Genomic DNA, 24,978 nt, shown 5'->3' with positions numbered 1-24,978 from the left:
CACACAGGTGGACTCCAATCAAGTAATTCCGTGACTTGGAGAAGAGAGTTGGTCACTTCAGAGGTAATTCAGGTGTGTCAAAGCGAAGGGGGTGAATGCTTATGCATTCAATTATTTTCTGTTTTTAATTAATTTAGTAAAATGTCTGGATTTTTTTTTTCACTTTGACACGCTCGAGTACTTTGTGCTGATGAGAGCAGAAACTCTCAGTTAAATACATCATGGTTCCCTGCTGTAACACAATGTCAAAAAGTCCAAGGTGGGGGGTGGGGGATACTTTTTATAGATACTGCATCTCCCCTCTGACCTTGAAGGTGTATCGAGTTCTTCTCCACTCTGCCTTTTGTATCCTTAGGTTCTTATAAGGCTGCAGCAGTTCGAAAGTAAGGCTGCAAATGTTTTCTCCTCCCTGCTTCCCGTAAAAGCCTGTGATCAGGCCTCGTTAAGCACCCCTGGGACTTGAGGCAGGGGGTGGTTTCTTGGTGGTGAGCGGCCGCACACAAAGCAAACAGCTCGCTGACTGGAAACATACCCTTCTGGTGCCATTTAACAAAACGATCCTCGGAGGCAGAGAGATAATTACATGTTTGCAAAGCAAGGGGCACCTTTGAAATTGCAATGGTGGGAGACCCATTAATTAAGATCCCATCTTTGTCTGGGGATGGAGGGTGGGTGACATTTTTCAGAAGGGAAAGAAAATAAAGAGTTGCTGAAGTCCGATTCGTGCGAATTGGTTTTGTTTTGAAAATGTGGGTCGATCCAGCACATACGGACACTGACAATGGGCCTCCCTCCACACGCTCTGCTGTTTCCTGTGTTCATTTCGGAAAGCAAGCAAGCCATCACCTTTCCCACGTGTTAAGAAGAGTGCAGTTGTCCATCATGCTGCTGTTTTCTGTGCTGGCCCCCAACAGATCGTGTCATTACAGTGTGCAGTACAGCTACACGCTGCACCACGGACTGCAGGTTCTCAATGCAGCTAAACTCTGTATTTAAATGAGTCCTTAACTGAGCCCACAAGTTGCTTGATGGAACCTTTGCAAGCTTTTGGAGCTCTGCAGTTACCAATGAGGTGCAATAGCTGAAAGGCAATACTCCAACACTTTGAAGACAAATGGATTCAAAATAAACCTACTTTTGGTCTTGTTAATGGTTCAATTCATGTAATTCAGTGCCCAAATGGTACAAAATCAGCAGGATCCCCAGAACCAGGACTGGGAACACCCCTGGCCTAGACTGCAGATTTGTGACATCACGTCTGTGTTTGGGCGAAACTGAGCCGCTTGGTTGTGTAGTATTCTCCTGCTGAGCCCCTAGCTGTTGATGAGCGACCATGGTAATGGACCTACTGGGTGAAATTCATCCAATGCATCATTAAGTACAGAGGAATGGAGTTAAGCGCACATTATTGGTATTGCTCTGCTGGTATTGACATTTCAATACAAGTCCAAATTAAAAAGGCATGAAAACTCACATAAAACCTGGCCTTGCCTACACAATTATCTGGCTCCATTGGCAAATAATTAGAGTTGATTTCAGGTCAGTTTTCTGGTTAACGGTCCCGCTGTTTATCATTTTTAAGTAATTGGGTAATTAGTGGACAGTGACAAATAAGCCAGTATCTCTGGATATTCACACTTTGTGTTCATGATGAATCGTGAAAATACATTCTTACCAGTTGTGCAGGATGGAAAGTGAAATCCATCAGGCAGGATCATTTTGGGGCGGAACTAACTTACTTTGCCCCTCCTCTCTTCCCTAGATGTGGGCGGAGCCTCTGAGCTGGCCTTCCTATTGGAGCCCAGTGATGTCATAGCCGTCAGGGACCGCCCACTGCTGCTGAACTGCCAGGTGGAGGGCGAGGGGCCGATTACGGTGACGTGGCGCAAAAACGGGATCCCGGTGGCGACGGGCCAGCGGGCCAGCGTTCTGGCCAACGGCTCACTGCTGATCCAGAACTTCCACAAGCGGCGGGAGAGCAACGAGACGGACGCCGGGGAATATGACTGCGCCGCACAGAGCCGATACGGCATAGTGGTCAGCCGTAAGGCCCGGGTCCAGCTGGCCTGTGAGTATGTGGGAGACCATGCAGGGTGGGGGCTGACACAGAGCCTGCACTGATCCCCCTGATTGATTGATTGCATTGATTGATTGACTTACTGATTGATTGACTATATGTTAGACCACGCAGGTAGAGGGCTGACACAGAGGCTGCACTGATCCACTTAATTAATTAATTGACTTATTGATTGAGTGACTATATGTTAGACCATGCAGGGTGTGGGCTGACACTGAGCCTGCACTGATCCACTTGATTGATTAATTGATTAATTGATTGACTTATTGATTGAGTGACTATATGTTAGACCATGCAGGTAGAGGGCTGACACTGAGCCTGCACTGATCCACTTGATGGATTAATTGATTAATTGATTGACTTATTGATTGAGTGACTATATGTTAGACCATGCAAGGTGTGGGCTGACACAGAGCCTGCACTGATCCACTTGATGGATTAATTCATTAATTGGTTGACTTATTGATTAAGTGACTATATGTTAGACCATGCAGGGTGTGGGCTGACACGTGATTGTGCGACTGTTTGAACACACATGCACACAAGGTTCCTGTGGCCCTCTCTGACTCAACCACTGTAAAATTATCCTAATCCGTGGACACCACACCCTCACCAGTTAAAGCTCTTAAAATACTGTGGATCTTGTGGATTCATAAAACTCAAATGAATCCTTTAAATTTCCGTAAATCCAAGTAAATACATGGATAAACCAAAATTAATATATATATATATCCAGACTGCATTTTACATGTGAAACACAGGGGAACATTAGTTTGTGCATCCCACATAAGAGCAACATAAATACACGATTGAGTGCTGATGGGAACAAACACAGAAAAGCAAGAGCTCCACAGAACTGCTTTGGGATAAAACCGATCCCTTAGGATTAATCACCAACCTTTTTAAAAGCCCTTGTAACATTTAGACAGTGTTTGCAGCTATCACGCACAACATCCTTGGCTTCTAAGAAGACAGCGCCATTCGAGTGTTGCTCAATAGAGCGACTGCCCATTACGATCCAAGCCCCACACGCAAGACGCTCAGGCCTAGTGAACCCCGATGCTGTCACAGGCTCTATGAGGCGACTAACGCCTTTTCTGGCACTGCACCCCAGAAAGACCAGGGCGAGAACCGCGTGGTCCCCAGATCGTGTTGATTTTGGTTCTCCAGCGCCTCACTCGGTCTCACTTGGTATTGCCTCCTGGGAGCAGGTGGGGGGGGGGATTATAACGACACATTTTATAGCCACCCCTGTCCCCGACCTCCCCTTCCCTTCTAAAGAGACAATGACGTCCTCCTTGCCCCCCCAGTCCCTCCCCACTGACCCCTCCCTCCGGCCTCATAAACCAGGGCAGCGTGGGTAATGGAGCACAGGGGGACACCTCTGGGCGGTGGGGTTACCATGGCGATGCACTTCATTTTAAGTTCCCCTTTATTGATTTGGAGCCTGGCTCCTATTTTTCCATGCGGCCTATTTTTAAGAGGGGCCTTTGCCTATCACTGGCCATAATTGAAGACCTAAATTCTGTCACCCTCCCATCCCCACCAATGTTACTAACCAATTTGTGCTTTTAATCAGGACTAAGCGTTCATACCAAGTAAGGTGACTCAGATTTACTCATTTATTTGTCTGTTCATTGTACTGGAGCAATTCAGGTGAAGGACTTTGCTCAAGGGTAAAACAGCAGTGTTTCTCCTGGGATTTGAACCCACAACCTTCCAGGTACATGGCCAGTGCTCCACACTGTGGTTCCAATTGTGGGGCTGATAGAGATGATGCTAAATAAATAAAGAGATGTCACACGTTCAACTAACAATTATTGACAAGTGCACCTATACCTTTGTGAAAGCAAAGAATAAACCCCAGTCATAGATAGATAGATCAAATGCAGATTCTACACAAAAACTGAGACCATTGTGGTGGGCATGAGGTGGTGACTCCATGTGGACCAGCACACTCTAAGACCCATCGGGACTTTGCAATGATCCTAAAACTTCATTTCGACTTCTAGCTGAATTAGTCACTCGATCCGCTACTTCAGTATCCTGCACACGAATAATAACACCAGAAATGAAAGTATACCAAGTGTTTCTAAATATTCATCTTTGAAATGTCACTTCTTGAGTTTGGCCATTATTGCCACAAGGAAGTGATGAGTTTTCATTAAAGATTGATCGCAGATTAACCTAATTGCAAATGAGCAGCATTGCTTGGCTGAGGTGTCCTCCCACAGTCCAAAGGCATGCTGGGAGGAAAATTGGCTTCTGGGAAAATCTGCCCTGGTGTGAGTGGGAGTTTTGTGCCTGTCTCTTCCGCGATGGGCTGGTGTCCCGTCTCGGGTGTACCCCGCTTTGCACCAGGATAGTCTCCAGCTTCCCCCCATGATCCGAGATTGGAAGAAATGGTTTGAAAATGGATGCACGGATGATTAGCTGGAACATCTCTCAAAGAGGAAGAGTAACAGGAGTACCGGGCCAGGAGACCTGCCTGATCTGCCTGGGGAGAATCAGGAGTGAAACTAAGTTCTGCTGCAAACAGGCCAGCGTCTCCTGGGGGCAGCGCTCATCTCCCTCAGCCTCACCCTCTCGCTCTCGTCCCCAGCTCTCCCTAAGTTCCACACCCACCCAGAGTCGATGACGGTGGACGAGGGGGGCGTGGCTCGGTTCCAGTGTCAAGTGAACGGCATTCCCGAAGCCAACATCACCTGGGAGAAGAATCGGACCGCTCTGAGCACGAAGGACAACAGGTAACGGTTGCCGAGGCGACGCAGAGGCCGACAGTGCCTGGAAGCCTACACTTCCTGGTTCTACCTGTCACCCGACCAATGGTCTTCCTCCAATTGGTCAGGTGACTGAGGATGGCAGGTCCTTCCTCTCTGGGGGTGTGTGGCCCAGACAGGAATCTCCAGCACAAAAAAGCACAATTTCCTGGTAATGGGTTGGATTTGTTAAGCATGAGTGTACAGCATGTGCTTCGCTGAAGTGCCAGGTCCAGCTGAAGGCCTCCCTCTGTCTGCCTTGCAGGTACACGCTCCTGCCCGCGGGCATCCTGCAGATCACTGGCGTGCGCCGCGCCGACGCTGGGGTGTACCGCTGCGTGGCCACCAACATCGCCAATACCCGCTACAGCCAGGAGGCCCAGCTCAACGTCACCGGTGAGCGCGCCCCCCGCTGGGCACGGCTGAGGCCTGGCCCAAGCTACGTGCCAGTGCCGACCGGGGCATCCAGGCGACATGGCTATCCCATAAGCCCTTCTGCATTGGCGGCGCCTGAAGCGTATCTCACTTGGTCTGACAGCGCGCTTCTAGACACTAGGGGTCTAGAAACTAATTGTCCCTCTGTGCCTCCTCTTCTCAGAAAAGAGCAAGATGACCGTCTTTTGGCCACTTTGGTGGGATCGTTTTGTGTGGCCGATCAAGACTTTTGCTCTAGGACGAGTAGCATGGCTCCCACGTTAGAATTTCTCTTCTGATCCCTTCTCTGAGGGATGGAGATGACACGGTTGTTATGAGCTGTTGCGCTAAAGCTTTTGCTTCGATGCAAACTCCTAGTCAACACACGCTCACTGTCTACGGATGCAGCCGGGTCTTCGTGTGTGTAGTTTCACAGCAGGTCATGTTCGTAATGTTTGAAACAGACTGTCTTTGGCTTGAAAGCCGAGGTGTGCAGTTAAGCAATGCACATCACAGAGAGACAACCTTGCACTGTAGTTTAAACACTGTAAATGTGTTCCATGTGGATTATAAGATACCTGCATGTGCAGAACACTGAAATATGCTACATCATTAATTTTGTGGCAAGCTTAGGTACAGTAAGTGCACGGATATAATATAGATCACAAACAGGAGGAAGCCTTTTGGCCCAGTAGTCCTGGAAAATCCAAGAAGTTTGGTTCCTTTGGTGTCTCCGGGTCCTTGCAATATTGTTGCTGATATTATGAAGAAACCCCCTTGATTAACACCCCTCAGGATTTTGAATACCTGAACCATGTTTCCACCTTGACTTTGAATGTAAGAAACAAGCAGGGTTTGGTAACATTCGCCACACTGCTCTTCAGTCCTTCTTGTCTCATTCCAGCCTCTCCTTTCTCCCTCTCCTTTCAGTGGCGGCACCAAAAACCTACAAAGAACCGGTCATCCTCTCCGGCCCTCAGAACCTCACCATCACTGTACACCAGACGGCCATCTTGGAGTGCATCGCCACCGGCAACCCCCGGCCAATCGTGTCCTGGAGCAGGCTGGGTGAGTCCTCTGGCTCCAGCCCCACGATCACCACACAGAGGCCCACTGCTTCTGGAGAATAGTGGCCAAAGAACTGGGAATTTGCGCCTGAAAATGTGGAAAGGTGTAGGAGCAGGCTAAGGATGTGGAATTGAGTCCCTATAAGTGGACACTGTTATTGTACCCATAGGCAAGATACTGTACACCAGTGACTCTGGGTCACCCAGCTCAGACAACCCTATAGTAAGCTGGTGTCGTGTTCAGGGACATTTGTTCCTTTAGTCCACTCATTGCAGAAACCTGCATAAGCACTGGCCTGATGAGCCTGCAGGCTGGGGTCTGTGTGGCTTGATGAGCCTGCAGGCTGGGGTCTGTATGGCCTGGTGAGTCTGCAGACTGTCTGGCCTGATGAGCCTGCAGGCTAGGGTCTGTATGGCCTGGTGAGTCTGCAGACTGTCTGGCCTGATGAGCCTGCAGGCTGGGGTCTGTGTGGCCTGATGAGCCTGCAGGCTGGGGTCTGTGCGGCCTGGTGAGCCTGCAGGCTGGGGTCTGTGCGGCCTGGTGAGTCTGCAGACTGTCTGGCCTGATGAGCCTGCAGGCTGGGGTCTGTGTGGCCTGATGAGCCTGCAAGCTGGGGTCTGTGTGACCTGGTGAGTCTGCAGACTGTCTGGCCTGATGAGCCTGCAAGCTGGGGTCTGTGTGACCTGGTGAGCCTGCAGGCTGGGGTCTGTGCGGCCTGGTGAGTCTGTAGGCTTGAGTCTGTGGGGCTTGGTGAGTCTGCAGACTGTCTGGCCTGGTGATCCTGCAGGCTGGGGTCTGTCTGGCCGGGTGAGCCTGTGATCACCTGTCTTCAGTTCAGGCCCACAGAGATGAATATACGGGCCAGCTCCACCAGACTCTGTAACAGCTTCTTCCCGCAGGCTGTCAGGCTCCTCAACACCCTGGAATCTACTTGCACCCACCCCAATTCCAGAAACAGGGTTTAAATCCCCCCAGTGTGTTGTGTATATTGTATTATGTATTGCCTTGTCATTTGCACTATCTGCACTTCGCACTATGTGTATCCTGTCTACAGTGTCTATGTCAGTGCCCTGTCTGTATTTGCACTGTGGCCCAGGAGGAACGATATTTCGTTCCACTGTATACTTGTATAGGGCTGGAATGACAAATAAACGTCAACCATGCTGTGGCCTGAGGGGTCCCTGCGCCCCTGACCTTGCCCTGCTCTCTGTGCCCCCGCAGACGGCCGCTCCATCGGCGTGGAGGGGATCCAGGTCCTGGGGACGGGGAACCTGATGATTTCCGACGTGTCCCTGCAGCACTCGGGGGTGTACGTGTGCGCTGCCAACCGCCCCGGCACCAGGGTGAGGCGCACGGCGCTGGGCCGGCTGGTCGTGCAAGGTGAGCGAGCGTTCCTCGGGCCCGGGCTTCCCGGGCGGCACGCCGCGCCCCGGCAGGCTCAATATCCCCACAGCGCTCAGGAGAGCGGCACTCATTCGGATATCCGCGTTCGACTTCCCTTTGGCCAGGTCACATGACCCAGTTTGGGGGTCCGAACGGCACCCCATTTTGTCGTGAGCACGCACAGCGCTCGCCGGCAGGGAAACGCAGCTGTACAGACCCAGAGCGTCTCCGTCGGAGACCAGCTGGGTCTGAAATGGGTCTCAGCTGGGTCTCAGCCATTCGGGCTGTATCTCTTCCCAGAGGCTCTTCCTGCCCTCTGGTCTCATCAAGCACGTCTCCCCCTGCTGCGTCACGGGGCGGGGGGCAGGGGGGGGGGCTGTACTGATTTGATTCGGCCCAGGCAGGACAGCCGGGCTCTCAAGCAGCAGGTCGGAGCCTTGGAGGTGTGACTAGGGGGGGCGAATCCCAGCATGGCCATTGTCCCACATTGTCCCAGTCGCACCCTGAGAGGGGGTGGGGGGCAGAGGGTTAGGGGGCCGCAGAGGGAGGGGGGAGGGGAGCTGAAAATGGATGAGGCTGGGGAGAGTATTTAGGCAGGCCAGACTACATTAACCTGTATTGGATGTGGCCGTGACCTCTGGGGTCAGCTGACACCCCCAGCACACACGCACACTCGCCAGTGAAAGACAGACTGCGGCGATCATTAACGGCTGAGCTCTCGCCAAGACCAGGGTCTCCTTCTTCTGATTAACTAATTCGAAATGAGACGATGGAAATGAGATCCATTACGCGTGCATGTGTCTCTGCGCTCCCCGCTAAAGATGGATGCCGGGAAATAGTTTTCAACTAAAAAGTCCCTCGTTTCGTCTCTATTAATGTGGTAAAATTTATACATCCGCTTTGTTGATAATCCGATTATCTGTTCCTCAACGCCTCTGACAGCAAGTCAGTCGGCTATTTTAGAAAGAAGGTGTGTCCAGAACATCTTCCACGACTGATTTTATGATCGATCCAACCTTGCATGCGACACAAAAACGTCTTCGTCTTTTTCAATCAGTTCGCTGCAGTTCAGCCAAAGCTAAAATCCTATCTATCGCCCTGCGTTTCCGTGTCGTTTCTCGTGCTGGAGCAGTAATGTCTCAGCTACGCAAAGGTGAGGGCAGGCTGGGCTGCATTTTTGTAGTCCTTGCTCGATCTTCGCCAGAGAACAAAGGCTCAGAGCATTGGTATCGTCCCAAAAATGATAGGGTGGGTGCGAGTGAAATGAAAATGAAATTGATTTGCGCTCCTTTGCTTCGATAAAGGCGAAATGTGAAACGGCAGTGCAGATGTCACCTGCATACCTCCTGCCTGGCTCTTTGAGGTTAACTCTCGGTGATCTTTTGTGGACTGTATTGATAAGCCTGTACAGAGGAGTTTAAAGGAGCCCACATGTCTATTTGCAATAGGTTTGCAGTCTATATCCTTTCCGAGCCCAGGAGGCTTAGAAAAACTTATGGAGGAAAAGGCAAATTGAATGAAGAATCATTCTTGAGAACGAAGTAACCTTGAGAAGCCTGGTGTTAGGGGAGCGCGGCTCGAAAACTCTGAAGCCAACACCAACTGTCTACCTCTTGTCTCTCTGACTGCCTGTCTGTCTATCTGTATGTCACACCCAGGATCCTCAGCATCTCACAGCCCTTGACTTGCTCAAACATTTAGCGTTCAGTCACCAAACCCGTTTTGCAGCCGCCCAACATGATCATCTAGGGGTGTTCAGGTTTTAGGTCAACTACTCTTCTGCTTGTAGCGGATTTTTTTTCTGTACCCTGGATTCTGTGCCTCAGATGGGAGGCTGGGGAGATCCGAGGACGTCTGCCCTTTCACACAGCCCCGATCGGCCCCGAACAGCTCGCTCTTGAACCCGGGGGGGGCAGCGGTCAGGTGGGGAGGTGAGGGCGTCTGTGGGGGCGCAGATGTAGGGCAGGGCCGGTGGGGGAGGGCGTGGGACAATGGAATGGGACAACCATCTGAGGTACGGGGGCAGGGGGGGGGGCAGGAGGAAGGCGGGGGAGGAGGCTTTGTGTGGGTGTGAGGAGCGACCCTTCACCTCTCACCTCTGACCCCCGACAATAGGCCCTAGGAAAACGCAGACAGCTGACTGGGCGCGCCACAGCAGCGTTTTCCGATGGGGTTTTTGTTTCTGGGGTGGCGGCGATGACGGATGGCCCGTGGAGGGACGGGGAGTGTGGGCATCGCAGCCGACGTTGTCCACAGCCGGCGGTCAGCCCCCGCCCTGACCCCAGCCAAGTTCACAAGGCAGGGCGGGAGGGGAGAAAGAAAGAAGATGGATGAGGAATGGCTATTGTGGGGTTCCGGCCATTTTCCCAGGACGGAGTGGGATTTAAATTGGGATTTTTCATGCAAAATTCTGAAAGGGCCTTTAATATGCTGACAAAGACAGGGCCATATGGTAATGTGGGCTTTTGAAAACAGTGGTCTGCAGGAAGGAGGTTATAAACATGTTGGAAACATCTGGTTTAGCAGAAGATGAATCTGGTTGTTTTCGGCCTGCACTAGAAACTCTGGATAACTGCTTTGTTATTTAACCCACAGCTTGCTTCCTAACAGCTCCATCTTTTGGCTCACCTGTCATTTCCCTCTCCTGGGTATAATAATAATATAATAATATCATCACTTTATTAACCCTTTACAATTTATTGCATTAGGAATTATCTTTTCGCATTCCCCAGTTTGCTCTCCATGAGACACACAGACAGAGAGAAGCTTGAAGTCAGAGCACAGGCTCAGCCATTGTACAGCATCTCTGGAGCAGTTGGGGTTCAGGGCCTTGCTCAGGAGCCCAACGAAGTAGGACTCCTCTGCCAGCTGCAGGATTTGAACCAGCAACCTTCCAGCCACAGGCGCAGATCCTGAGCCACAGAGCCACAGCTCCGCCGGGTAGTGCTGCAATACACAACGTCGCGTTTCACCAGCACGACCCCTTTGAAGAATTCAGGCAGCCGGTACCTCAGACTAGGGCTGTTAGAGAACAGGAACAGAACTGCAATGTAACTCACAATCTTCTCACTAGACAGGGAAAACTTTCATTACAGTGCTTAGAAAAATGGGCCCAGCCTACATCTAACTTGCCTTAATTTAATTTGCTGTTGTTATATTGTTGTATATATATTTCCATTTGCTTGTAATGTACAGATTACACGTGTAACCACAGTTAAACAAATCATATTTATTACACTTAATTAGTAGAGAGTGTCTTCAGTATCCACAAAGGGAAAATTAGACGTGATTAGTCAGGGAAACCTTTGTAGAGTATATCTGACAGACAGAGAGATGAATAGCAATAAAGACTGATACCTACTGTAGACTTAGATATTAAAATCACATTTAATATTCAATTATACAAATGCATAATATGTTTCAATTTCACAAGTCACATTTTTATGATCACATTTGTACAAAACTGGGGAAAAAAAACAGTTGTGATCCAATTTAAATCCGTTGATTACAGTATCAGAATTTGAAAAGGTTAGTCCAATGCTCAGATAAACTCCATATACTCTGGAGAGACAGCTAGACAGCAACTGGATGGATAGATAACGCCTCTACAGAGACCTAGAACCATATCGAGAAACTTGAAGATTCTGTGTGAATTCAGTGAAAAAGTTCTCCTGGCCTGTATGATATGTGACACAAGGGGAGCAGATATTAACCACAAAACAACTAGAATGTGCTCACATCTAGGTATACAGTTGACTGTGTAGTGTCCCAGGCTAAGTAACCAGTTTTTCATCTTTTAACGATCTTTTCAAACTCAAGGGCTTGCAGATATCCTCAACTTGAGCCCCCCCATCCTCGGTCATTAACGGGGGGGGGGAGGTGTGACCCCTGTCTGGAGCCACAGATAAACTGCTCCCCTGAAGTTCAAGTGTGAAGAGTGCTTGAGGAGGAGAAGTGGCGCTGGCTCATTAGATTAATGACAGGAGCCCCCCGGACCCTCAGACAGCCTCTCCGAAGTTGTGTGTGTGGGGTGGGGGGTGGGGGGTGGGGGGGGGGCTGGGAGGACGCCTGCTCCCCTCCCCCCCCCCGCCTCTCCATTCAGCTGGGCACAAACCATCAGCCTCTTCCCCGGCAAGGCAGGGCTGGGGTGCAGATCAGGGGCCTCATTTCCAACGTCCAGCGCAGACCCTGTGCCAAACCGCAGCACGGTTTGGTCCTGCTGGTAACCAGACCAAAACCCGGGCCTGGGTCCAGACTGATAGAGGGCTTAATCCTTCAGGAATTCACCAGTGCTAAACGAGCTTACGGCTTGTTCTCACCCTGATCGTTTCTGGGGTTCTGGGGTTCTCCATCAAGGGTGCCTCCAAGGGTGTCCTTTTAGGCTGAAGCAGGCAAATCTGTGCCTGATCCGAGTTTCTGCAGTGCTCCGGGAGGCAAAGTGCTGCAGATCAGGATGATTTTGTGAGTTCGCTCCCTGTCTGCACTGACAAGGCTCTCACACTTTGACTTGTGGGGCTGTGGGGGTGTGGAGGGGGGTCGTTCTCTTGCTTTTAAAGGATCTCAGGATTCTGGCAGATCGGAGACACTGTTCTGAAGACAGAGCGTCCTGAACTGTGCGTTGGGAGAGGTGTTAAACTGACACACACACAAAAAAAAATGACTGGCCGGGCTCTTTATTTTCAGAGGTGACAAAAACTGGGAATCGTCTTTTCTCTTTCTTTTTTTTTTCCCCGGGAAGGAGAAACTGAATGCGAGATGAGGGCTCTGGGGTGGAAAAATGAATTCTCTAAATTGATTAATGGCTCCCTATTGAAAAGGCTCGGTCCTCCCTGGCCCTTCCCAGAGCCCCTTCAATAGCTGTGAGAAGGGGCTCCTTTCACAGGCAGGCGATAGATCAATGAGATGCAGGGGTGAGACACCCAGCCTGTGTAAGATGTGCATTGTCCTCCATTGAGATCAGTGTCAGGGACTGTGCTGTGCAGTGAGGCACATCTGGTCCCTTCTCAACACAAGCTGGGGGCTGAGGGGCGGGGCTGAGTGGAGGGGGCGTGGTTTTGTTCCAGAGTAGGGCGGGGTTAACGGCTTGGCTTTGTAAGGAGAGGAGGGTAGTTTTTCAATGATAATGCTCTGGTTCATATCTATTAATTATTAGCTGATTGCGTAGGGGTTACAATCACCAGGACCTGAGAAGGATGATCACAAAACCTGACATGTAAATTAAATCTACCTGAACTAGGTGACTGATCATTCAGCACTCTTACCATGTTTTGGAAAGTTTCCCAGTGTCTTTCCCAGATCCTTAGAAGGTATATGTATCCAACTATCTACCCTGCCCGTGCCTCCAGCCCCCCTGCAATGCTAAAAGGTCTCTGTAGCTCATGCAAAGTCAAAGCAGACTTAGAAGAAGTACTGGGGTGCATACCTGTTTCAGTCCTGCCCTCTGCTGGAGGTATTGAGGTAGTGCAGGGTACGTTTACATCCCGTTGAGAAATGATCAGGAGTCTTATCGTCTGACCTTTGTGTACTTGAATTAAGGATGAACTGAACAATTAAACTGTATATAACAGAGCCCGGCAGTTGTGGCAGCTATTTTAATCTAGAACAGCTGCCAAGTACTGGCCAGGCTCTATGGGGTTTGTTTCGAAGTGGCAGGTTTTGAATGCAAGTCTTGAATGTTGTTTCCTGCATCTCTTGCCCAAGCTCCACACCCCTCTTTCTCCCCCCTTCCCCTGTTTTCCCTCTAATTACTAATGTCTGCCTCTCTCTCTCTCCTTTTCCTGCCTTTCTTTCCCTCTTCTTCCGAGCTTCTGTTGCTTGTATCCTTTCCCAAACTCCTTCTCTCTCCTCCCTCTCTCTTCCACAGTACATTATTATTGATGATGATAATAATAACAACAACGTTTATTTATAAAGTGACTTTCCAAACCAAAGGACGCCATACACGATGAATAAAGAAAAAGACAAAAGAAGTACAATAAAAAGTAAAGGAAGAAAAAATACACAGGGGCACAGAGGTTTTTACAGATGTAGGCAACCAGGCACAGAAATCTGCCTCCCTCCTTATTTCATTCCTCTTCTGCCCCTCTGGATGACTGAGAGGAAATGCATTAAAGGCAGAATGAAACTGTATATAACGGTGGCAGCACCTTACACAAAGGGTGGCGGGTGACTGGAACAAGCTTTTCAAGACTACCCGGGGGACCTTTCAAGAAATGGAGATATCCTCGGATCGGTTAGCTACTAGCACACGAACGAACGCAATGGGCCACACCTCTCTTGCGTCTCTCCCGCAGCTCCTCCGGAGTTCCTGCAGTGGCCGCAGTCCGTCTCCAAGCCTGCAGGGGGCAGTGCGGTGTTCACCTGCGTGGCGCAGGGGGTGCCGGAGCCCCACCTCATCTGGCTGAAGAACGGCAAGATCCTGACGCCGGGGGACAACGTCAAGCTGACCAACAACAACAGGTGAGCTCAGCAATCCCGTCCCATTGAAACCCTGCGGGGGAGGCGGTGGCCTGTCCCACGCCCTCCAGCTTTGCAGGGGATACAGGTATAAGGCCCAGGGTGAAGTACTTCAAGCAGGGGGCTGCAAAGGAACAAGTAAAGCTTTATTCCCTGCTGAAAAGAGAAGAAAAGAAACACGACGTTTCGGCTTCATGTATTGATGCACAATACTTATCAAGTCGATCTCCCCAGGTATCCATTTCACCTGATTTATTAACGGATATTAACTTAATTAACTAACCACACCCGAAGAAGGCCCCACAGCCGAAATCTTGTGGGTTTTTTTTCTTCTCTTTTCAGCAGGGAATAAACCTTTACTTGTTCTTTAACGTGCAGCGTTCTTACAACGTTAATGAAAGTAAACCTGTATGTACGGAATAGTGATGTGAAAACTGGGGTCGGTGCAACAGTGACCTTTGGTTTACCTTCCAAACGGGCCCGGGCGTGGGGACATTCCCGTGGAAAGAGAGAAATCGTGTACTGACCAGCTTCATAAAGGCGTCTATCGTGTCCTCTCGTGTCCTGCAAACCATCGGCAGCAGAAACGCCGTTCTCGCTGAGGTGACAGAGCGCCCTCTGGTGTGTTCTGTATGCATTGCAACGTGAGCCCTGTTTTCATACCTCCGCACGCTGTTGTCGGGCGCTTCAAAATTGCCCCCGATTCGCTATTCAACAGGACATATCATGGCACTACGCTGGGAGATCAAAGCGAGGGCAGAAAAAAGAGACAGGCCGATCAGTAGGGATAAATTGTTCCCGTTATAATGGTGTCAGGATAGGCTTCTTTTCAGTTGAAACACTTTAATAACTGCATTACAGTGGTGTCCACTCGCTCTATAGCGCTCGTTTTATTGTATAGCTGCTGCATCGCAGGTTCAGCTGAGCTTATTTCCCGCAAAATTGAGATATGCCAATTTCTGACATTCAGAAATTAAACACTAATAGAAAGGGGAGTATACTATTTTTATACTATATGCATGTATGTATCAGTGCAAGAATGACTATGTATGTACGTGTGTGTATGTGTGAATGCACGATGTAGGTTTTTCGTGTGCATGTTTGTATGGACTGTATGGTTGTATATTAAAGGCATTTCTTCACAGACGAACTTGAAGAGCCGGATATCATGTGTTACCTTTATCCTTCTTTTAGCCAAATAATTCCCACCGTGAATATGACTTTTAAACCACTCTAGCGCTTTGCAGGAAGTGAATGATATCGAAGACGAAAATTAAAAAGGAGTGGTAAACTCCGGACTTCGGCATTCCTGTGCTCAGCGTGGAAAATTAATTAAAAAGCAGGAATTCACTGGCTCAACAGCTGAAGATGAACTCACCAACATATTTTCTGCCAATCTCACTTCACTGTCAGTTTTATCTGAACACTGCAAGTTTTGTACATTAGCCTCTCTGAGGTCAATGAATTGGGCAAATGAGGGTCTAATGCCCAAGTATAGTGATGGGGACACTATACTGTAAAAAGGCGCCATCCTTTCAGATGAGACGTAAAACTGAGATACTGATTTTCATTAAAAATCCCAGGGCGTTTCTTAAAAGGAGTAGAGGTGTTACCACGGTGTCCTGGCCAAATTACCAATCATGGCCTCCTAATAACCCCCCTCTCTGAACTGCCTTCATCACTCTGCTCTCCTCCCCACTGAGAGCTGATGTGTGGGGGGCGGACTGGTGGTGCTGGAGGGGATCCCCATGACCTGTAAAGCGCTTTGAGGAGTGTCCAGAAAAGCGCTATAGAAGTGGAAGGAGTTATTAGTGATAGTGTGCATCACTGCCTCAAGCAGATATTGTTCGGCGCTGTTCCCCTCCGTTGCCACGAGATGTCAGTGTGGTCTCTGGTCGGGAAATAACTCCGCTCCGAGCCCTCCCGTGTAAAAACAAGTCCTTTTGCAGAGGATTCCAAAACAGCAAACAGATATTCTTGTTCTGCAAGAAGGTGGAAATTCTTCTTCGTTCAGTTTTCAAGTAAGAACATAAAACCGCTAAGAACCCCAGTAACAGCTTGTGCGCATAATAATAATAATAATAATAATAATAATAATAAGTTCAGGTGGGCAGCTGCGTCTGCATGCGTAGGCTGCAAAGGAACAAGTAATAGGTTTATTCCCTGCTGAAAAGAGAAGAGAGAAAACACAGCCTTTTTTCAGGTGTGTTAATAATAATAACACAACAATGTTTATTCATAAAGCACCATTCCAAAGCCCAGGATGCTTTTAAAATGAACATTAACATCAGATGTTCTGGGTTTGGATGTGTACAGTTGCTCTGTTAACCCTTAAAGAGCAATTTCCATTTTACCCTGACCTCTTCCTTGTTTAGAAGTCATCTCTTGCACTGGGACTGTTGCTCCTGCTCTGCGGTAGGTGCTGACTTTCCCCCGCTGTGCCAGCTGTGCCCGCTGGTCCGGGGCCTGTGTATTCCCTGCCCACCGCACGTGGCAGTAAACCCCCCTGTGCTCCCTCCCGTCCGGCAGCACCCTGGCTGTGACCCGCATCACCTCGGAGGACGAGGCCATCTACCAGTGCATCGCGGAGAACAGCGCGGGCACCAACCAGGCCAGCGCCCGCCTGGCTGTGTCCCTGGCCCGGGAGCTGCCCTCCTCCCCCGAGGGCCTGACCGCCACGCCGCTGTCCCCCACCTCCGTCCAGCTGTCCTGGGCGCAGCCGCCCCCAGAGGTGACGGACGGCATCATCGGATACGTGCTGCACATCCGCAGGATGGGAGGTGAGGTCTCTGCTTCGGGCCGGGTGTTTGGCGGAGATGCAGATGATGTGATGTAAAATTGAGAGCTGACAGCGGGGAGCAGCACGGTGGCGCCGAGCATTGCTGCCTTGCAGCAGTGTTGCCCTGGGATGCTGTCTGTGTGGAGTTTGCATGTTCTCCCCATGTTCATGTGGGTTTTCTTTGGATGCTCTGGTTTCCTCCTACAGTCTGGTAGGTAGGAATGACCTTGGTGTGTGTGTGTGTGTGCCCTGCGATGGACTGGCATCCCATCCAGGGTGTGCCCTGCTTTGTGCCCGTTGCATGCTGGGATTGGCTGCAGCTCTCCCAAGACCCAGGATTGGACAAAGCTGTTGGAAGATGGATAGATGGATCCCTGGAGGGCCTGTTTTTGGACAAGCATGTTGCCTCTTTTGCCTCGTCCTCTAGCCCTAACCGCTTTCTTTTAAAATAAAGCCACTTTTGGTTTTAAAATTCTCTGACATAAGGAAGGTTTTCTGGTGCCCACGTGCCCGTGGGCAGGCTCTTTGTGTTGGCACGATGCCGAGGGCCTGGCTGACCTCTGTCTTCTGCCCATCTTGCTGTCCCAGAGCCGGACAGCCGTGAGCTGCAGGAGGCCGTGAGCAAGACCACCTTTCAGCACGCCTTCAACAACCTGGAGCCCGCCACCACCTACTCCATCTACCTCAAGGCCTACTCCCCGCTCGGAGCTAGCAAGCAGTCCAACGTCGTCGTGGCGACCACCCTGGGGGGCGGTGAGTTACTCCAGCACACCTATTGGATGATGTTAGGGGGCGTGGCTGGGTGAGGTAGGTGGGAGGGGCCAGGTGCTGACTTCCTTTGAGTGGATGGGAACGTGTCATCGTAGTGGAGAGGGACATATGTTCAGGGCGGCCATCAGGCTCAATAGGGGTGAAGCTCTTGGGAAGATCTTGTTGAGAATCAAAGGAGTTGCACCCTAAGATGAGTGCAGGTAAGTACCATGACGAAGGAGATGTCATCAACCAGCTGTGGCAGGTATTTTCCCTGGGGATGGGTGGGTTTTGATCCATTTTCGGTGCAGAATCAACTCCTGTGACATTCCAGGCACCTGCAAGCTTGCCGGTGCTGGTCAGGAGCCTCTCCAGTTGGCCAACCTGTCTCCCATGAGGCAGTGTGTGATTTGTAGCATGTCAAATGGCGAGTGGCTCTGACAGGTGGCCATTCATGCACAGCCTCAATCTCCTGGTGTCATGAAGATGAGTCAGAAGCAAATGGCGATTCCAAATTGGGTGGGTATTTGTCGAAGGAGAGTCATGTCATGTCATGTACCAAACCGCTGTGTACCATACGGTGTTGCGTGAAGCCGGAGCATACCTGGCAAGCAACGAGCACAAGGCAGGGTGCACCCTGGAGGGGGCGCCAGTCCATCTCAGGGCAAGTACAAGCCAATCACACATGGGGACAGTTTGGAGGCCACGGTAAAGGCCGAGGGGGGAAATTTGGCCCGGACACCGGGATAACTCCCTACTCTTATCGAGACATGCCCGGGGATCTTTAATGACCACTGAGAGTCAGGACCTCGGTTTAACATCTCATCTGAAAGACGGTGCCCACTACAGTATAGTGTCCCTTCCACAATACTGGGGCATTAGGACCCACACAGACCGCAGGTTGAGCGCCCCCTACTGGTCCCACTAACACCTCTTCCAGCAGCAACCTTAGCTTTCCCAGGAGTCTCCCATCCAGGTACTGGCCAGGCTCGCACCTGCTGAGCTCCAGTGGGTAGCCAGTTGAGAGCTGCAGGGTGACATGGCTGCTTCTAAGGAAAGGAAAGAAAACAAATTAGCAGTCATGACACAGGGGCAACACAGCCATGCAGATGAGATGAGTATCACAGGCACACAGGAGAGGACTGCAGAGGGCTGATTGGTAAGAGGAGAAGACACTGAAGCCTGGATCCAGCTGGTGTGACATCAATCTCTTTTTTTTTCCCTCTGCCTCTCAGTGCCTGCCACACCCAGCTTCTTCACCAAGATGGTCAATGCCACCGCGGTTCAGGCCTTCTGGGAGCTGCCCAGCAAGCCGGGCAAGGTGGAGGGCTTCAAGCTGTACCACCGCAGGGTGCCGCACCCCGACTTCCAGGGACCCCACGTCCTGTCTGGCAACACCAACTCCTTCATCCTCAGCCAGCTGGGTCAGTGCCTGCCAAGCCACCCTCACTGGAGAGCTTCACCCTCACTACATTCACTCTTGTAGTGCTAGTGCAGAATACAGTTATATTAATCCTTACAGTAGTTACAGTAATCCTCCCTCCCAGTACCGCTCACCTGTATGAATCCACACTGTGGAATAGCTGATCAACTCAATGAATCCCTCAGAATCTCATTTTTCTGTAGTTTTCAAAATGCACTTTGAGTTTGTGACCTAGTCCTAGAAAATACCCATTCTTCCCCATTCAGAAGAAAAAAAAGTAATAAAATCACAAGTTATGTCTAATAATTAACTTTGTTTTATATAGCGCCTTTAACAGTAGCATCTCAAAGCCCATCAAAACGAACAGTTATAAGAATAGAAAATTGCAGAATAGTCCTATAGGAAACACAGGTGGAAAGAGGTGCAGCAGAAGACACATGGTCATTATAAAAATGGAGCAGACACAGACAATGACTAAATAAAAATGAAGTTGGGATTAAAATGCAGAACTAAGGCTGGCCAGGGGTTATTTTTTCATGATGAGAGAACAGTCTCTTTAAGTCAGACCAAGATCTCAAGGGGAGCTTTAGCAGAGACAATGTGAAGCGAACAGTTTTTAAGAAAAGCCCTGAAAAACAAAGATAAGACAGGCTTGTGAAGATCAAATCCTCCACCCCAAGCTGACTGTACAGGTCTGTTGAAATATTAGCGTGTATAAAAGAACAGGGAGTCGTGCAGTGGTGAGCATCGCTGCCTCGCAGCACTGGGGCCCCGGGTTCAATTCCAGACCTGGGGTGCTGTCTGTGTGGAGTTTGCATGCTCTCCCAGTATTCGCATGGGTTTTCTCCGGGTGACAGCACAGTCCAAAGACATGCTGGTGGGTTAATTGGCTTCTGGGAAAACTGGCCCTGGTGTGAGTGTGTGTGTCTGTGTCTGTCTGCCCTGTGATGGACTGGTGTCCCACCCAGTGTCCAGAGTGTAGCCCACCTCCAGCTCCCCCGCGACCCTGTACTGGATGAAGAGGATAGAAAATGGATGGATAGGTAAAAGTATAGGTTTGAATGGGGAGAGCCCAACCTCCAATTAAACTCTGATGTTGGCCTCTCGGTGACCTCCCTCACCAGTTTCCTCCTTGTCCAGCTGCTCAGTTTGGAGGGACAGCCTGATCTAGGCAGTGCCTGGGTTGTAAGCTACACCATGTCTTAACGATCAATGTCATTGTGCTGAAAGGGAATGCTTAGTGTCCCTTGGAAATGGTTTTATATCTTTCTCTTGGCCTTTCTACAACTGTATGCCCGAGTTGTTTTGCGAGCTCTTTGCTCGATGCTCAGCTCCTTCTCTGTGCTTGGCGCATCCTGACGGTGCTGTCTGTTCCCAGACTCCTCGGCGGTGTACGAGATCAAGCTGGTGGCGTTCAACGGCAACGGGGACAGCAACGGCACCATGCGCCTGGTGCCCCTGAGTGAGGACGGTGCCAGCGCCAGGACCAGCGCGGGTGAGAGGTGTCGCCAGTCAGGGGCGGGTGTGCTGGGGGCGAGACTGATTGCTCTGGAACCTCTTGCAAAAACTCACGTGGGCCCAAAGAGCGTTTCTTATTTCTTGCTTCCAAATGGCCGATGATCTCTGATTTTCCCAAAACTGGGCAAAAACGGGATGTTTCTTTCTCTTGCTGTGCTTCCTTGTTTGGGCTTCACACGTTTGAGGCGAGTTGCAGGACAGGGACACCAAGAGGTGTACCAAGACTGGGCCGCTGCAGGGATAGCAGACACCAGAAGCATTGACGTTCCCCGCACCAGAGGGCTGGCCCTTTGGCATAGGGGACTTCTCTCCTGCTGGTGTGTGCAGAGAGGCTAGGGATCAGAAGACGTCGGGGAGAGGGCAACAAAATCTCAGCCAGAGCTCCCGAGAGCTCTGAAATTACCCAGTGCATTTCACTGTGTGCGTGGAAGCATCAGCCCAATTAAATTGTCTTATGTATGTTATGACAAAGCGATACTTGCCAGGTTTTCCCCAGTATAGACTAATGGACTGGAGACGTTTTGTTACAATAAATAAGTCAGTCACTTAAGATCAAGACTGAAGACTGTTGGCAAACAGGTGGCCCTAGATCAGGGCTGGTCAACCCCAGCACTTTGGTTTGGTCAGCTGATGTTACTTACTTAATTGAACAATGTATGTGCTTGGGAAGTCAATTGTTGTTTTAGGTCCTGATTGGGTAATTGAAAAGTCCCATTATAATCCACAGGAATCTGCTCCTCAGTGATGGTGGGTTCACCTACCTTAGGGGGTCTGCAGGGGGAATTGTTTGCAAAGCAATCTGGAGCACAGCCTGTTGGCTGTCCCAGGGTGTTTCGCCAGGTTTGCTCATACAGCTTGCGTGACGGCAGAGCTCTCTGGTCTTTCCTCTCCCAGCTCGTTTCTCTGAATAACGAGCTGAGGGCATGGGGTCTTTGTGAAGCGGGGGGCATCAACCGGCCCTTGACTCGGGTCCGGATTAAGGACGGTGCTTGCGTACGGGCCTGACGGGCGCGGTTCACTCTCCGCAGGTGGCGAGACGGCGTGCAACTGCCGACAGGAGGGCGAGGGCTCCATGGCGGGCATCGTGGTGGGCATCCACATCGCCATGGCCTGCATCATCTTCTGCGTGCTCTTCCTCATGTTCGGGTACCGCCGCAGGTGAGCACAGGGCACGCGGCTGCCCACGCAGGGCTCACCCTCATCTCCTTCACACGCCACCCGGTGGGCAGCTCTCCCACAGCGGGCAACGGAGCCCAGTTAGTGGAAGTGGCGTGCCAGTCGCTGTTGGCCATGCTCAGGAGCATGCCTATGCTAGATTTACACAGGATATTTTTTTGCAAGATAGAAAATGTATACAGCTAGGAAGCAGAAGGGAGATAAGAGTGGATTTAAAAAGTAAATATATAAATCCAGATTTAATTGGAACTGCACAGGGAAGAAACGGGTGATGTCTGATAACATCTGAGTGTTTTCATCCTTCAGTCCTGAGCAGAAATAATCACAGTGCTGAAATTTGTACACACGCAGGCCTGTGTGTTTCAGAGGTCAGGCAGAACCCTCAAAGATCCAAGATCATTTAGTGAATTGATATATTTGGGTCTGTAATCAATCTAAACACTGCTCTGTGGCACAAGCGGTCCGATCCAGGAAAGGGAAAAAGAGATTCGGGTTCCGTTTCATGTTTTCCAAACTGCAGATCTGATGGTACTGATGTAAGAGCTAAACTATTGGAACTAAACCAATGTAATAAACTATTGTACATGATTGTGCAACTCACGAAACCTGAAACGGAACACGTAGTTGTGGATCAGGAGTCCCACTTTCTTTCCCGGTGTTTCAGTATATAATTGTAAGCTCCTGGCCCTTTGCTTTTATATGCTGAGTTATAAACTCCCATAACTGACTGGGTAATCACATCATTAACACGTTTCTGTAATGCCATCAAAAAAGAGGGTCATGGATACAACTTGCAACTGATACAAGGATTTTAATGGGTGGGGTAAAAAATAATGGTAATTTATTGAGTGCAGACTCAAAAATAATTGATTTTCACCATGTGATATAAAAATCCCATTAAAGTGATGAATGGCGCAGGTCAGCGCATTTTGTTGCTCAGTCCCTGAGGTCTCTGGTTCTCTTCTGGAAGAGACTGCTGCTGCACCTGCGTCAGAAAGGCACGAAACAGTCTCTGGCCCCTGAACAGAGCCCAGCTGGTTCCCCAACTGACCATCAGTGCAGTGCAGATTGTGATCTGGCTTGGTTTCCTCAGGCCTGGGCTGTGTCGATGCTGCCTCTGACCTGGGAGCCCCAGGCAGTGGTGTAGAGCCCTCACAGCGCCCTCTAGGGGTAGGGTGGGCTTGAGTTGGCCGGGATCATCTTGGTTGCCAGTGAGAGTCCCGAAATTTCCTGATTTCCTGGGCACCTGCGGGCTCACTCTGGCACCAGAGAGAGGGAGCTGCTGTGCCTGCAGCTGGCTCAGAAAGGTGGGCGCGGTCCACGCAGCAATCAGTGCCAGGCAGCTGAGTCTTAAACCTGTTGGCAGCTTCAGATTGGGTGGGTAGATAAGAAAAATTGGGTCTAAAAACAACATGGACTCACACAGAGCAGGGATCCCCATTTCTAGGACAAGGATGGGGCTAGCCGTGTCCTGCTGTAGTACCCAACTACCCCTGCTACCAGCCCCACACAGGTTCTGCCCGGTGCCAGCTTCACAACCCCTCACCCCCAGGCAGCTCAGCTCTGCCAGGGATCAGAGGAGAGCAGGAGGGCAGAGTTCTCTCTTGAATCACACAGCTGTGGATAAGGCGGGCACTGACTGTTGTCTGTTCTCCCACAGCCTGTTCTGCCGAAAGGGGACCCAGGACAGCTGGTCGGTCCCCCGGGGGGCAGACGGAGAGGGACCCCTGGCCCAGCAGAGCAGCATGCACAAGGAAGGGGTCACCTGCAACACTGAAGCCATCGAACTAGTGCCTCAGGTAGGGTGCGGCTCCACTGAGCGGCACGGAGTCCCCTGTCTCCTCTCGGTGTCCCCGCTGTCGCCTTGCCTGGGGTCCTGCCCTTGTGGGAAATCCTTCACCAGAGGAGCAGGACACAGTCTTGTGCAGAGTCTGTGCTTACAGCCACTGCAAGGCTCTCCCAGCTCTTACATACAGCACACAGGCTCAGAAAGACCTTGCTTTCACACTCTGAAACGGCCGTCCTGTTTGTGAGTTTTTGTCCTGTCCTTCAGCGTGTGACAAAAGTTGGTTTTACACTTTGAGAGTCAGTCATGTCCTTGGATGTGATTACTTCTACTCTTAACATCAAGTAGAAGGATTTAGTTGCTGCAGCTGTTAAAGCAAATCACCTTTATTCTGCCTTATTATACCTTTTGTCACAGGCTAAATTAAACCCTCCACAATGTGGTTCAGTTGTTATATTGCAGTGCTGAATAGGAGCAGTATATACAGTAGAGGAACAAGTAATAGGTTTATTCCCTGCTGAAAAGAGAAGAAAGAAAACAACGTTTCGGCCTTCTTCAGGTATGAGAAAGACAGGGCAGAAAGCAAAGGTAATGTAGCGTGGGAGGGACACTATGGTTAGGAAAACCTAGCCTATGAGTTTTCCTAACTCATACATCAGAAAGACTACAGAAACTAAAATGATCCTGCAGCTGGGATCACACCTTCCCCCTTCTCTCAAATTAATAAACAAATTCTCTCTATTCATTGTAGGTTTCATTTCACACCTCTCTTCACATCACCTATCCTGACTTCACACCTCCTGATTGGCCTCTCTTTCTGTCCCCTGCTCCCGCCTCTCACTCCTCCTCTCGCTCCTCCTCTCTCCCAGCCTTTGTTCTCCCGCTACTTTACCTTTGTTTACTGCCCTGTCTTTCTCACACCTGAAGAAGGCTCCACGGCCGAAACGTTGTGTTTTCTCTCCTCTCTTTTCAGCAGGGAATAAACTCATTACTTGTTCCTTTGCAGCCTACGCATGCTGATGCAGCTCCCCACCTGAACTATACAGTATATACAGAAACGTTGTGTTCTCTTTCTTCTTTTTTTCAGCATGGAATAAACCTATTACTTGTTCCTTTGCAGCCTACACATGCTGACGCAGCTACCCACCTGAACTATACAGTATATACAGTATATGTGTGTCCCCCTCCCCCACTTCACAGCTAACAGCTGCCCTCTTTGTGCCCCCTCCCCAGCAGAACCGGGACTGTTCCCCGCAGGTGCCAGGGGGAGGGCCGTCTCAGTGCCAGGTCCTCATCGAGCAGCACCAGGCCGGCCAGACTGGCGCTGGCGCAGGAGCGGGCACTGGCTAGCACACGGTGCCAGCCCCCCCCCTCCCCACCCTCCTCTCC

At 50.3% G+C, this 24,978-nt stretch overlaps 1 protein-coding gene across 1 annotated transcript; it reads left to right on the top strand.

Annotated features, from left to right (window-relative positions):
- Window positions 1-1,333: 1,333 nt before the first annotated feature.
- Window positions 1,334-24,939, top strand: LOC148815344 (immunoglobulin superfamily DCC subclass member 3-like). The gene is made up of 14 exons (XM_088905092.1): window positions 1,334-1,352; window positions 1,763-2,068; window positions 4,680-4,824; window positions 5,102-5,232; window positions 6,181-6,318; window positions 7,540-7,698; window positions 13,995-14,160; window positions 16,687-16,937; window positions 17,525-17,689; window positions 18,922-19,110; window positions 20,488-20,604; window positions 21,656-21,785; window positions 23,464-23,602; window positions 24,823-24,939. The coding sequence occupies exons 1-14, from the start codon at window positions 1,334-1,336 to the stop codon at window positions 24,937-24,939; spliced, it is 2,172 nt and encodes a 723-aa protein (XP_088761218.1).
- The last annotated feature ends 39 nt before the right edge of the window (window positions 24,940-24,978 follow it).

Source organism: Atractosteus spatula, chromosome 25 (assembly GCF_055471065.1).
Source record: "Atractosteus spatula isolate fAtrSpa1 chromosome 25, fAtrSpa1.hap1, whole genome shotgun sequence".
Taxonomy (NCBI): domain Eukaryota; kingdom Metazoa; phylum Chordata; class Actinopteri; order Semionotiformes; family Lepisosteidae; genus Atractosteus; species Atractosteus spatula.
This window is presented reverse-complemented; position numbering and strand designations above follow the sequence as displayed.

Coding starts and splice junctions, on each gene's coding strand:
- LOC148815344 (XM_088905092.1), top strand. Junction 2,069..4,679: donor GGCCCGGGTCCAGCTGGCCT/GTGAGTATGTGG, acceptor TCTCGTCCCCAG/CTCTCCCTAAGTTCCACACC. Junction 14,161..16,686: donor AAGCTGACCAACAACAACAG/GTGAGCTCAGCA, acceptor CCCGTCCGGCAG/CACCCTGGCTGTGACCCGCA.